Source organism: Solanum verrucosum, unplaced genomic scaffold, assembly GCF_900185275.1.
Source record: "Solanum verrucosum unplaced genomic scaffold, falcon-dt-bn FXZP01000149.1, whole genome shotgun sequence".
Taxonomy (NCBI): domain Eukaryota; kingdom Viridiplantae; phylum Streptophyta; class Magnoliopsida; order Solanales; family Solanaceae; genus Solanum; species Solanum verrucosum.
Window position 1 is genome coordinate 971,117 of NW_026020295.1, and position 14,445 is coordinate 985,561.

Below are 14,445 nucleotides of genomic sequence, written 5' to 3' on the forward strand. Positions count from 1 at the left end.
TCTTATGAAGTGTGACTTTCTTCTTGTTCTATATATGTATGAATTTAATTTATATACATTGACAGTGTAAAAATATTTATACTGAAATTAAGTATTCAATCCTAATAATAGGAAAATAGGAAACAAAATTAAAGTAGAAAGATTTTGCCATGGCAAATTCATTATTCTTACTTGTTAGTATTTATACAATACCTTTAGAGATGATTACTTGTAACAAGTCATATTATTTCACAAACAAATATTTTGATTCATACTAACTCAATTTAGTAATATATAATATGATTATTTTTTTCAGGAGGAAGAGAAGTGAGGAAAAGGCAGCAGCAGGTAAAAATATGGAATTGAAAAACTTGAAGTTGTACATGGAAAATATGAGTATATTAGAAGAAAATGAGAACTTGAGGAAAAAGGCAAATCTTCTCCATCAAGAAAATCTTGCTTTATATTCTGAATTTGAGAAGAAAGTTTCTCACTTGGATCGGGTTTCCGCCACTCTTAATGTAATCAGGGACGGGGCTAGAGTTTAAGTTACGAGTTCAGTCAAACTCGAAGCACTTTGATGATCAAAATCAGTATTGTTTTAATAAAATCTATGGAATATGTATAAATTGTTAATTTTAAAATTCGAACGCATAAGCTTTAAATTCTAGTTTTGTCTTCCTAAGCCATCTTATCAATGAAGAAACCATACTTCATGATCTAAATATCATGTCTACGACCCTTATTTTCTCGAAAAGTGTTCTATGGAATATGTTTCTTTTTTACATGTTGAATTCAAATTATATTGCTAGTCTATATATCGTTTGAACTCATTAAAAATATTGTCGCGTTCATGTCGTATCCTTCAAAACTAAATGAATAGCCTTTTGATCTTTGTCGACCACTTTTTGAAACTTATGATCTTGAACTTGTCGTAATATTTTTATATACCGACAATAGCATTTTCATATACCAACAATGTTGTCAATAAAATTTAATTATATATAGTCACCTAAAATTACTTATAATTAGAAGTAAGAACTCATGACAAGTGTTAATCATATATTTTGAATTTGAATCTTAAAGCGAAAAAAGTCCTAAAAAAATACTTTTCCCTTCAATAAACATTATACAAAATGAATTTCACTTGATCAAAGTCCAAATCAGATATCCGATGCATGAAAAAAAAAGAAAAGAAGTCGGCAAAAGTAAAATGAAAGAGGAGACATTTGGGACCCTCTAAATGTACTTTTAGAAAAAAAGCAAAACATAATTTCCAAATATAATAAATTAACCTTTTGTATTTTCCCCACAAAAAAAAAGTATTCAGTGAAGCTTCTTAACACGCGTGAGGTTAAAAATTGTCAGTGTTGTTGCCTCCAATTTGTCTCCTTATTTTTTTTTAAAGCATGGTACAATAATATTAGGTTTATTAAATTTTTCATTTACAACATTTTCTGGACCTTGCTAACGCGAGATATTATTGTGGAAAAAATGATAAAAACTAATTTATTTATCAGATTCAAGTACTATTTTGAGAATAATTCAATGGATGTAGCAAATATCTGGTGAATAATCGAGAATTTGATTCAAACATTGATATTTATAAATTTCAAATCTCGAGTACATGAATTCAAAGAAGTACAATGAGTTTAGTCTAAAAACCTTAAAAGTTAAACAATATAAATTCAAAATCCTGGATCCGCTTTTGATTTCTTCACGAGCTAGCTAGAGCTCAGTCCACACTGGTGGCATCTTCTTGCTAAAAACTCTTCATTTCTTCGCATGGAGCAACGATTTCATTGCATGCTACACATTGTGTCTCACTACGCGCTGTATGTTCCTCTTCCTATTGTTGTTTTTCAGCACAAACAATATAGGGATCGTTACGTTATGTACGAGTTAGACGGAGAATTTAGTCGGGTGAGGTGACTGAAGAAAGTACACTGGACTCAACGATGATGATCACAGTTTGTTTGACTGGTTCTGTGATGATCTGTATATCCGGAATGCTGCAAAGCACATTGTGGCATTACCGATAACTGTCAAAGCTGCTTGTAGAGCCACTACTACCTGAAATTCATGCATGGAACGGAACGTTAGTCATATCTCCACGATGAAAAGAATATCCTACTTTACCTAAATTAGAGGTGGATTCAGGATTTGAAGTTTACGAGCTCCTATAGTGACATCAAGTCAATACTAAACAATAAATGAGTTCACTATACATATATAGGATCTGGAAAAAACCTACTGAGTTTGCTTGAACTCGTAACCAACATAGTAGATCAACCGCTGCCTAAATGCTAACGACAGCCTATAGGGGAATGGTTTAAGACAAATCGACAATCATCTCCTTCCCGGGAATTCTCACCATCAGGGTAACCTGATTAGAAACTCATTTAGGATAACACATTGTAATTGTTTTAATCGTCTGAGGAGTAACCATGGTCAGTACGGTTTCATATAGCCGATCCCAACTTGGTCAGGAGTGACGCTTGATTGTTAGTCAGAGAAGTAACTATAATATCTAAATGAGAGAGGCCACTGCACATGGTTAATACATCTTCCCCCAAAATTAGCTGTCCGCTTGAAGCAAATAACAGCCAAAACCAGTAAAACGATCACGAGGTCAATGAATTAATGGATTAACTGTGATCGCTATTTTTGCTTCGTTATTTCCCCCTTTTCAATGTTAATTACAGAAAGCTGAACATTTTATGTAACGATTGTTCACAAGATCAGAACACAAAGGGGATAGTCAAATTGTCATATTATATACTCGGCTTAATGCCATCGCAATCATATTTTACCAATAGAAGTTCATAATTTTCATTCTAGATAAAGAATTACATCTACTTACCTCAAGAGACTCCGAGTTATAAAAGAAATGCCAAGTGCAGGCACAGAGTGCTCCTCCAAGCAGGGGCACCTAAATCGGAAAGTAGTAAATGAAGTCACTTAGAAGATACGAAGATTGGGAGAAAAGAAATGGAGATAAGTGCTAAATGAGCAAAGAGAAACATGACGCGATAACTCAGCATAACCAATCAAATAAAAAAAAATTCACTTTGTTAAGAAAAGACAACATTTCACAACTTGAAAAGCTCTAATTTTTTCTGTCTTGTCACTGACTACATAATATTAGAACAAAAAACTCAATAATCAAAATCAACAAAATTTCGACATTTGAACTATGTTGGCCATGTCATGAGAAAGGTAAGAAAGTGAAAAAGGAAACCTGAAGAGCAAGTAGTTCTAAACTTCACAGATTGCCGCCAACAATATATATAGCACTGTGATGGCAGTGTAACCTCAACAAATTATATCACATGTACATGTTTTCCGCCACCGCTCCCTATGAAACATTTCATGGTTGGACAGCATATCATAAAGGTAGGTTTAAATCCACAAGTTTAAATCGTGTATCTTGGTTGAAAATACCTGTTTCGAATTGAGGCGTAATTGTTATTGTTGCTTTTGGCTGAGGATAGTAATGAAAAACATAATAAAATAGAGAAAAAAAAAAGAAGACTTCATAAACACCTGTACTTCTTCCTAAAAAAGTCAGCCATGAAACAATCAAGACACAACTATCCCCCCCGCAAGGTTTGGGATTGGTTGAATCGGGGAAATGGATTGGTGGGAGATAATCGGAATTATCAAAGAAAGAAAAATTCACTGCAATAAGAGGCTGACAGTGATAATATTCATTTCAGCCTCTTATAGTTTGTGTTTATTACTGTATGGTAGTAAAATGTTGATCAACTAATTGAGTTAACCCAATCCCAATCCACAAACGAGAATGAAGACATTTAGACTATTGTCTGATTAAACATATAAGAACACGGACTTTTAACTGACAGGAAAGACTGTTATCTACTTTTCTACTTCCAGAAGAATGCTATTTAAGCATAACAGCCATTTCTATTGGACCAGATATAGACACTGATCAGAGTTCTGCGACTCTAATATATCGCAAAGAAATAAGGTACAATGTCACAAAGCTTACATGTAGTTCACCCTACAGATTTTTTTTCTCATGATGTCAGTGTTCGGGCCAACTTGCTCACTTTGACTAATTCCATCAGGTACCTTTTACCTCCTACCAACATAGGTACCTCATAACTCTGTCCGCCAAGGTTTAGGCAGATTGGAAAGAAACCACTAGGGTATTTTGCCTCTGATGAGATTTGAACCTGAGACTAGACTCGGTTTACAGATTTCACATATGTATACAGAACCTATTTTTTTCAAGTTCTCTATAGTACATACCATGGGAAGTTTTTTCCTTTGAGCAACAAAAATATTTCAAAAATTGTTCTTTCTAGAGTTTTTGAGTTCAACTTCCATTTTTAGGGAAAGACTTAAGCTTCTATCTCATTTAACAACAGGTCAACAGAGATCGAGAAGGGCCAATATAACATTCATCAACCAAACTGAAATTTTCAACATATTGAGAGAAGTCATTTTCAAAAAGTATTTTTAAGCTCATTGACAGAGAGCAGATTCAATCTTGCAAACCTAGAGCGCAAAATTTTGAGCAAAATGTGACTTCCCAAAGGCAAAAGCATCTGCACAACAAATGAAATGATCATGAATAAGCAACATTACTTACCATACCCCAGGAGAGTCCCTTCCAAGATTCATAACCCGACTTTTCTCCATATTGCCAAACCAGAGCCATAGCAGTTACCCTTTCGAACAAAGTTAAAAATCAGTCATTTCATTCAGTACAAAAAACATATGAACAAATAACACCCTGCGACAAAGTGCATTGCACATTACAATACCCCCTCTTCCCAAATTTACATAACACCCTTTCCATTTTAGGACGTCTCAATATGTTTGATACCATTCCATTTCTATAAAACTTCCATAGTTTTTGATAATTCAAATTTGAGCTTTGATGTAATGTTTTAGTATCTGCTAAACTAATCTTTTAACTATTACTTTAAACCAAGATAAATTTGGACATTTTTCCGAGAAGTGGAGTCTGGGGAGGGTAAGTGTGTCTGTAGCCTTACATCTACCTTATAATGTAGAGGTGAATTTTGCATAAATGGATAAATTTGAACATTTTCTCTATAAATATACCGGAGCGGACCGTGGATGCACATCATATGTTACAGGTTTGAACCACAATAGAGTTTGCTCAAACCTTGTATATGTATTAAGGAAAGAGTGGAGGGTCAAAACCACACCTAAAGTACTCCCATTTTTCGAGATTCAAACCTAAACTATCATGTGTGCGAATTTCCTACCTAAACTATCACCGTTATTCATCAAAACACACCTCAACTATCAATTGTTCACTTTTCCTACCTGAACGATGATGATATTTCCTATATGAAACTCGAAAAATCGGGATACTCTAGGTGTGTTTTTGACCAATTAACTCTTAAGAAAACTCACTAAATAACTAGAAGTAATAGATTTTGAATCAAATAAATCAAATGGGTTGTGGTAGAACCCAAACTCAAACTTATAAAGTTCAAATCTTGATCAACAACATACACAATGTAATTTCACAAGTGGGGTCTGAAGAGGATGACGTGTATGCAGCCTTACCCCTACCTTGTGAAGATAGAGAGATGGTTCCCAATGGACCCTCGATTCCAAGTTCAAATCTTGATCCACCTCAAATGATATACTCCCTCCATCTCATTTTACTTTTCCATTTTAGCAAGTCAAGAAAGTTTTTTTTTTCCATACTATCCTTAGTAGTATTAAATAACAACATAAAGTAATAGTAGTCAAATTTAGAGTTTCAAAATATCAGTAATTAAAACTTTCTTAAGGATATGTCATGTCATGTCAACAAGGGTCAAGTATTATGAAACGAAGTGAGTATGATCCAAATTAATATCTTAAACTCTCATCAAGTCAAATATGTGCGACAAAAGAAATAGAAATAGAGAAATTACCATTCAACAACAGTGGAAACATGACTAGCCCAAGTGTGCAATGACAGAGCATTAGAAGGTTCATTGAATTGAAAAGAAGAAGAATCCATTAAACCTAACTCAGAACCAGAAGCTGAGCCCACCATTAGAGTTGTAAAAGCAAGTCCAGAAAAACCCAAAATTGTTGCAGCATTTTTCAAATTACTGATAATGGGTGCTGGAAAATGGGTCTTTTTTCTTGTAGAGAAGATAAAGTTTGGATCTTTATGTGTAAAAGAGAATTGGGTTTGTTTTGGATTTGGAAGAAAGTGAAGTTTTGAGAGGGATAATGAAATTGGAACTGCCATTGTTGGTTGAATTGAGAAAGTTTATCACTTTTTTGTTTTTGCTTTAGTAGATAAGAGAAAATATGAATGGATTTTTAAATAATATACATTGATTTTAAAATATGAATATATATAAATAGGCTGAATATATTGATGGTCACTTGAGCGTGTCAGTAAATTTCATTTCAATACTCGAACGGTAAGAAGGATAATGACTTATATAGCTAATGCCTATAATTAAAAGAGTTTGGGAACAAGTGTAAAAGAATTTTCAAATAAAAGATAGAGAGGTTATAATATGCATGATATTACATCCGTGAAGATAGAGAAGTGTTTACGATAAATTCTCAGCTCAAATAAAACATATTAAATATCACTGTGTAAAACAAAACAAATACAACAATGAAAGAGTTCATGCTTATAATAATGATAGAAGAAAAAGAATAACAATAACAAAAAAAATACAATAACTGAACTAAATAAAACAACTAATACTAAAATTTAAAAAATTATATATTGTATGAGAGTTAAAATGACAACACTAATAAAAAAACTAAACAACGCTCAACTACCTAAGTACTTCTTTTCTTCTGAAAAATTACACATGGAATGAAGAGAGAAAAAAAAACATTCCACACAAACATTTGGAGAAGTCATCTTTAGTTGTACCACAAGCACTGTCAGGACAGATTTGTGTGGATCTTTTTTATTTTTTTTGATAATCGAGAAATTTCCGAGGACCAATCAATAGACGGTTTGAAACTTGATGAGTGATTAGTTCAAGATTAATTTTAATAGTTATATCACGAGTTAATATCTTAAAATGTCACTCAACTTTGAAAATTTATCTAGTAAAATCATTGAATTTTGTTTTGTATCAATAAAATCACTCAACTTAGACTTTTATATCAATAAAATCAACTTATCTACCTCAAAATATACCTCTAAATGTGAATTTCCTTCATCTTCCTTCTTTTTTTTTTGTCCCTTATAATTCTAGTCAAAATTAATGAACTGACTCAATGTATTAACTCTTAACAAACATGAAAATCAAAATTGTTAATTCATACTAATTAAGGACTATTCAAGCTAATAAATTGACAATCTATGACGAGATCCCATTCCCAACTTCATCAACAAAGATCATCTCCAAAACAAGCCAAATAAAGCTCTTATATATTATTTTTAATTTTAATCCCAACACATTTTAGCTGAACTTCACAACATCTTCTATTTCTTTTTGGGGTCTCTTTATTTTTTTGAAAAACTCTTTATAACTAAATTAATCATAAGCAAATAAATAAAAAAATTAATTCCATGAGCTGCCTGAGTGTCGTAAAGTTTCAACCTAACATACAATAATTAAGGTGATGATAGCTGATTACTTACTAGATAACTTACGTAAACAACATATTCACGGGATTAACTTAAGAAAATTTATAATATTGCTCCAATTCTGGAGGAATTAATATTTATATTGCAAAAGTTGTCAAATCGGAAATTTCATTGTACGGGTTATTTGGCACTATATTTGAAAGAATGAATTTATTCACTCTTAATGCTTAGAATTAAAAGTGATTTTATTCATACAAAGATTTAAGTTGAGTGATTTTATTGATACAAATGCCGAAGTTGAGTGATTTTTTTGATACAAAACAAAATTTAATAACTTTGCTAGATAAATTCATAAAGTTGAGTGACCTTTTGAGATATTAACTCTTATATCACTCCATAACAGTTTCTTTTTTCTTAGTCCACAGCATCACTAGTGTGAAGCCCATTAATGACATGATCACAACCTGCAAAAATGTACCAAGCAAATGTTAAAATGTGATTAAAAGTTAAAACTGAAAAGATTTCAAAGAAAATAGAAAGAAAAATGAATAGGATGAGAGAACGGAAAAGGGTCAAAATTGCCCCTAAACTATACTGATCAACACTTTTTCCTTTATCCGTATGTTTTTTTTAAGATACCGAACCTGAAAGGACAAAAATGCCACCTTTTGGTAATGACAAGGGCAAAAAGCAGCCAAACTATTAACGGAGGGCAAAAGCGTCCCCCTTTGCGGAAAAAGTACAAGGGCGATTTTGGCCCTTTTCTATTAAATCTAGGGAAAATGCATAAGTACCCCCAGCCTATACCCGAAATCCCAGAGACACACCTAACCTTTACTAAGGTCCTATTACCCCCCGAACTTAATTTATCTATAATATTCTACCCCTTTTGGGCCTACGTGGCACTATCCTTAAAAAAATTGTCAACATGCGCTTGGCCCACAAGATAGTGCCACGTAGGCTAAAAAGGGGTAGAATATTACATATAAAATAAGTTCGGGGGGGGGGGGGGGGGGTAATAGGACCTTAGTAAAGGTTAGGTGTGTCTCTGGGATTTCGGGCATAGGCTGGGGGTACTTATGCATTTTCCCTTAAATCTAAGAATTTAACTTATATACACTATTAATGTAAAGAAGTTTTACATGATCAGTGTATTATAAACTTGTTATAGCAAGCAACCTGCTATTTTCTTGGTTACTAGTTTCAATTATTATGGACGGTTATCCGTAGTTAAGTGACCTAATAATGTAAAAGATCTTTTACACCGATAGTGTATAGACTCTAAATCTAAATACGGAAGTTGCAAGACTGCTTAACCTTGATACCCCTAGTACCACATAAACAGATGTACTCGGGATTCGAGGCTATTAAATTGCCGAGTTCAAGGGTAATTAGGCCAACGTAAGGTTCAGGTGTGCACTATATGATCTCAATCTCTTGCATAAACCAGGAGATGGACCTAGTGTTTTAGCAGCGGGATTGTTTGAACTCAGCACTTTTAGGTTCGACCTCATGTGCATGTGTGTGTGTGAAAACCGAACCTAGTGTTTCAAGAGACGAATGGGTGTAATGGCATTTTTCCTCATGTCTAATCTTAGATTCGACTCTGATATAGATATTGTATACCATAATTCAGATGAACGCGTATAAAGCTAATCATTTTTGGCAATTTTGAGTAACTAAAGCTTTGAACTATTTACCAAATCAGCTACTCTTTTTCAACTTTTTCAATAGGAAAGGAAGTTCGTACAATTGATAGATGACTTACTGATATAGCTGGAGGGACACTAACAAGGGGATCTTGGAAAAACTTATTGGCAAGAGCAAGGGCCAAAAGACTGCTCTGCATGCCTGCAAACGCAATTTGAAAATGACAACGTCAATCAAGTTTCAATAATATATGCAACTCGTGCACGGTGATCATATTATGTAGTCCCCAAACCTGTTTCATATGACAGTGTTCTTTGTAGAGCTTTGACGTCTGGTGCTTTGTGGAAGGCTAAGCCGGAAAGAAAATAGCCCAAGATGAACGCTGACAAATGAAATGCAATCACAAGGAACAAAACAGACATTCCAGAAGGGGATACGAGGGAATCTATGTTAATAGCGAGTGGAGCTCCTACACAGAGAGCAGTCACAAAAACTGATAGGGGAGGCAACAGCGGCCGAATAGCATTGCAAATCTGCGGGAAGAATCTGTTGAAGCAAAACCAAAAGTCATAAAGAATGAATTTCGGATCGTTGAAGGATACACGTACACATAACATCAATAATACCTATTCAGAAAGAGTCCACCAGCAACAGGTGCAACAACAATCTGGAGTATGTTGGAAATCATTCCCTTAACATCCACAGGCAACTTTTTCCCAATAAGCAATAAAGTTAACGTCGGGGTGATAAAAACAGCAGTAGCTGTAGATAACGCTGTCATCACTATACTAAGAGGGGCCATTTGTGGATCGGTTAGAAAAGTAGCATAATTTGACAGCTGTGCTCCGCTAACACAAGAGGTCAACATAATCCCAGCAGCTGATACACAGCTAACAGAACTTTAGTCCGCATACTATTTTCTTTCCTGGAAAAGGGGTCAGAGATTTTACCTAAGGAAGTTGGAAGACCAAATACGGCCATTGCAATTGTGCCAAAAAGATACCCGAGTAGTGGCTTCAGAGCAAATTGACCGATATAACCAGCAAAAATGGCAGCGGGTTTCTTAAAAGCTTCAAGAAAGTCCTTTTCACTTGAATTGACTCCAACAGCAAACATTAAAAATCCTAATGCAGGGGCATAGTACCTAGAAACGGCAAACATCACGGTAAATATGATAACAAACGACGAGGTTAAAAATTAAGAAGTTTGGACTTTTTGGTGTGCACTCTGCAACTATTTGTCTCATAATACCTTTTTCTCTAACTTCCAAGATAGACAACGTGAGACCAAATCGGTGCAAATATTGAATGGCAGACTTCTGCCAAGATCCAATTCTATACCTCCATCTTTTTCTAGAGGGGATGAATTGGTAAAAAATAGATATGTTCACGGAAAACTTTCAATAAAGGAATTACTCTGACCTCTGGCACGGGTCTCTATGACACCTCCTGCTACAACTAATGCCAATTGGTTTAGTTATAGAAGCCTCAGTATACATTTATAAGGATAAAGTCAAATGATATGATCAAGCCACGAAACTCTGACCAAGTCTAGCAGAGAGATATAACTTATAAGTCCTCTAGAATGCAATTAATGATTTGTGCCGGCAAAATTTATATGAGTTTCTCCTTGGAATGAGTTGTTGATTCTAGTATACATGATAAGTAATCCAAACAAACAAAAGTCTGAAAAAACTCTTCTTTCAGAAAGCGATCAAATGCATACATTTTGAAATTCTCCGAATTATCAACTTTAATAATGTGTATTACAAGACTCAAAAGTATCTTACAACTGTTTATTTATGTAGTTCAACAACATAAAGATGCCACCTAGTTCACGAATGCAAAGGAAATATTTTCTTCTATTCAACTAATTTGCATAGACAGTATATAACACCTCCAAAAGTAGAACTTAAGCTCCAAATTAAAATTAAAAATGCTCTTGCTTGCTTTTAAACAAAATATAAATGTACTTGCTTCATGCAGTAACCAATGTTTCTTAAACATCAAACAGGGAAAGTAATTACATGTCAATTGAATTCTTTGTCTAGCAGACAACAGTAATTAATAAGATCAAAATTCAGAAACAAGTGCGAACTTCCGATAGGTTATCAGACCTATTGCAAAACTTTTTGGAAAAGTGAAAAGTAAGATATCATGAGATACTAGAGGAAGAGAACAAAATAGATGAGAAAAATAAGCACCAATTGAATGATAGACAAACCTGTTGGTAAACCAAGTAAAAGAAGGTGGATAGATAAGAGCCAAAATTGTGCTAGCAAGAACCACATGGGGTAGGAAAGAGTTTGCTCCCTTCAAAATTGTCAAAAAGGCGTTCTCTTTTTGTTTCAAATTCTGTAATATCAAAATGTCTATTGTTAAAAATAGAAAAAGGAAGACAACTTAAATGCAAATACTACATATTAAAGATAGTCAAATCCCACAAATCAATCGTCGGCTTCGAAACATACAAGAAAACAACATAACCCCCTTTCCCCTATTATGTTTCTTTTCCTTCTCAAAAATATCGAGAGGTTTAAGAATAAAAATATGAGCAAATCAACCTCTTTGATTCACAATTTCAAAGGAAAGAAGAATTAGAAACATTAGAAATGGTACTCAAATCATAGAAACCATTACCTTCACATAGAAATGTCTTCAACTAGTAATAACAGTCAGTACATCAGCTTGAAATGGCTAAAGGAACCAAAAAAATTGCTTCCTATATTAACTACTTCTCATATCTGGAACTTTATCCATATAAATAGAGAATTTTTCTATGTTTTATAAGGGTGATGTCTGGGCAAGCTTGCACACACCTCGACTATTCCATTCAGTATCTTCTACCTCTCACCAACACAAGTATCAGATAACTCTGTTGGCTAAGGCTTAGATAAATGGAAAAAAATTCACGTAGGGTATTTTTACCTCTGTTAGTTTAAATCGTGGTTTCTCATGATTTTCTTCCCATTTTATTGTCCGCTAGACCACACCCTTGGATGCTAGAGAATTTTCCATATCAAACTCTTTTTTTTATGCAATGATGGTATTCATAGCCCTACCTCTCAAAGAAAAATGGTTGTTGCCAGTAAATTAACAAGTCTCTCATTGCTCAATTCCACATACAAATACAAGTCAAATTCACAAGAACATACAATTGAACTTTGAGTAGATGGCTCAAGAAGTTAAAATGGAAAACCTCAAGTGATTCAAAGTCATTAGGCCCAAGCGGATCTGAGAAACTTTCTGAGATACATCTAGTAACCAACAGTCCTGAATTACCATCTATACAAAAAAAGATCACATTCATGAGCAAGAAAAAAGACATTATTAGCTAAAACTTTGAGCAAAGTATTACAACTGAGTGTAGGAAACACTTACTTGGCAATGTGGATTGTATAGCTGATGGAAACCCCACCAATCGTACCCCTTCAAGAACCCAAATACAAATTGGACTAATTCATTAAAAGGGACAGTAGAAACACACTTGATACTGAAAAATAAAACAATCACAAAATCTGAGAACTTTTCTGAGATACATCTACTAAACAACCGTCTTGAATTACCACCTATATAAAAAGATCACATTCATGACCTAAAAAAGGTACGTTATCAACTTAACTTGAGAAGCAAAAAGATCTCAACTTTGAGCAAAATAGAACAAATTGAATTTTAAGAAAAACACCTAATTGGCAATGTGGATTGTATAGTTGAAGAAACCCCCACCAATCGTACCCCTTCAAGAATCAAGAAACACAAGTACAAGTTGGACTAATTCATCAAAAGGGGCAGTAGAAATAAACTTGATATTGAATAAGAATTATAAGAATCTCTCCATTTTTACTTTTTATACTTATAAGTAAAGAGCACATTATCAACTGTACTTTGAGAAGCAAAAAGATTCAAAATTTGAGCAAAATAGATTACAATTGAACTAATTTATTAAAAAGGGCAGAAAAAATACACTTGATATGAAAAACAACAACAACAAACCCAGTGGGATTGGAATGGTAGGGTGTATGCAAACCTTACCACTACCTCTCCGAGGTAGAGAGGCTGCTTCTGAAAGACCCTAGGCTCAAGCAAGTCAAACCAGTAATCAAAAAGAAAACCATGAGAGCTAATAGCAAAGTAGTGCGGAGCATATATGCAAGAAACTGTAACATTAACAACAACGTGCAATCACCTAAACCCAATAAACCACATATGATAATCAGAAACTCGAAACCAAAGACTAAATGAATATGCTAATACTACGACCGACACTTTATATGAAAAAATTAAATCACAAATCTCTTTTTCCTTCACCAATCATACCCCTTCAAGAACCTAAGTATAGTTTGACTGTTGAGAAGCAAAAAGATTCAAACTTTGAGGAACATAGATAACAATTGAGTAAAATAAAACACACCTACTAGCTATTGTATAGATGGGGGAAACTCCTTCAAGCACAAAAGTACAAATTGGACTAATTCATCATAAGGGGCATTATAAATACACTTCATACTGAAAAAAATATCACAAAATCTCTTTTTTCTTTCATCAATCATACCCCCTTCAAGAACCCATTTACCCAAGTATAGTTTTACTGTTGAGAAGCAAAAAGATTCAAACTTTAAGCAAAATAGTATACAATTGAGGTAAAAAAGAGAAAGAGGGAAGTTACACATTTGGTTGCTCATCTACATCAGCTAGAAAATACACATGCTCTATACAAATATTATGGCAGTTTTTGTTTTTGGGCCAGCAACTATTTATGTCAATTTCCCCAAAAAGAATAAAATCTACTAAGCAATGTGGATTGTACAATTAAGGGATTCCCTTTCAAGAACTCAAGTACAAGTTGGACTAATTCATTAAAAGGGGTTGTACAGATACACTTGATATTACAAAAAAATTCACAAAATCACTTTTTTCTTTCATCAATCATACCACATCAAGAACTCCAAACTGGAAAAAACTGTCAAAAGGGTAAGCACAAAGACACGTGAATATTGAAAAAAAAATCATTAAAATCTCTCCTTTTTTTTTTTTACTACTTATAAGTATAAAAACAAACAAACCTGAGGAGTGGAAGCATTTCTTGGGAAAAGAAACAATTGGGTGTTGATGAAAACAAGGTAGAGATTTGTGAAGTGAAGGAGAATCAAGAATCTTGAAGCCTTGATGACTCTGCTGAAAAAGAAGAAATTTAATACTCATTTTTTTTTTCGTTTTTGATTTTGAGAGAAACTATAAAAAGGAGACTTG

General features: G+C 33.8%; 2 protein-coding genes across 2 annotated transcripts; both read right to left on the bottom strand.

The window, feature by feature from the left end:
* Positions 1–1,550: 1,550 nt before the first annotated feature.
* Positions 1,551–6,245, bottom strand: LOC125834729 (uncharacterized). Its single transcript, XM_049513876.1, has 4 exons — positions 5,907–6,245; positions 4,598–4,676; positions 2,843–2,911; positions 1,551–2,052 (listed from the first exon to the last, which is right to left on the bottom strand). Exons 1-4 carry the CDS (start codon positions 6,230–6,232, stop codon positions 1,945–1,947), a joined length of 582 nt encoding a protein of 193 aa, XP_049369833.1. The 5' UTR covers positions 6,233–6,245; the 3' UTR covers positions 1,551–1,944.
* Positions 6,246–6,960: 715 nt separating this feature from the next.
* Positions 6,961–14,445, bottom strand: LOC125834716 (probable sodium/metabolite cotransporter BASS5, chloroplastic). The gene is made up of 10 exons (XM_049513855.1): positions 14,259–14,445; positions 12,577–12,624; positions 12,395–12,468; positions 11,420–11,550; positions 10,147–10,340; positions 9,823–10,075; positions 9,489–9,742; positions 9,315–9,397; positions 7,931–8,010; positions 6,961–7,009 (listed from the first exon to the last, which is right to left on the bottom strand). The coding sequence occupies exons 1-9, from the start codon at positions 14,395–14,397 to the stop codon at positions 7,936–7,938; spliced, it is 1,251 nt and encodes a 416-aa protein (XP_049369812.1). The 5' UTR covers positions 14,398–14,445; the 3' UTR covers positions 6,961–7,009; positions 7,931–7,935.

Bases quoted from the DNA above. Each gene is read 5' to 3' on its own strand.
- LOC125834729 (XM_049513876.1), bottom strand. From the start codon at position 6,232: ATGGCAGTTCCAATTTCATTATCCCTCTCAAAACTTCACTTTCTTCCA. The intron at 2,912-4,597 runs GTAAGTAATGTT...TTTCCGATTTAG, and splicing joins AGGGACTCTCCTGGGGTATG to GTGCCCCTGCTTGGAGGAGC. The intron at 2,053-2,842 runs GTAAGTAGATGT...CATGAATTTCAG, and splicing joins ATAACTCGGAGTCTCTTGAG to GTAGTAGTGGCTCTACAAGC.
- LOC125834716 (XM_049513855.1), bottom strand. From the start codon at position 14,397: ATGAGTATTAAATTTCTTCTTTTTCAGCAGAGTCATCAAGGCTTCAAG. The intron at 12,469-12,576 runs GTAAGTGTTTCC...ATGGTAATTCAG, and splicing joins TATACAATCCACATTGCCAA to GACTGTTGGTTACTAGATGT. The intron at 10,341-11,419 runs GTTTGTCTATCA...TGCCGTTTCTAG, and splicing joins TTTACTTGGTTTACCAACAG to GTACTATGCCCCTGCATTAG.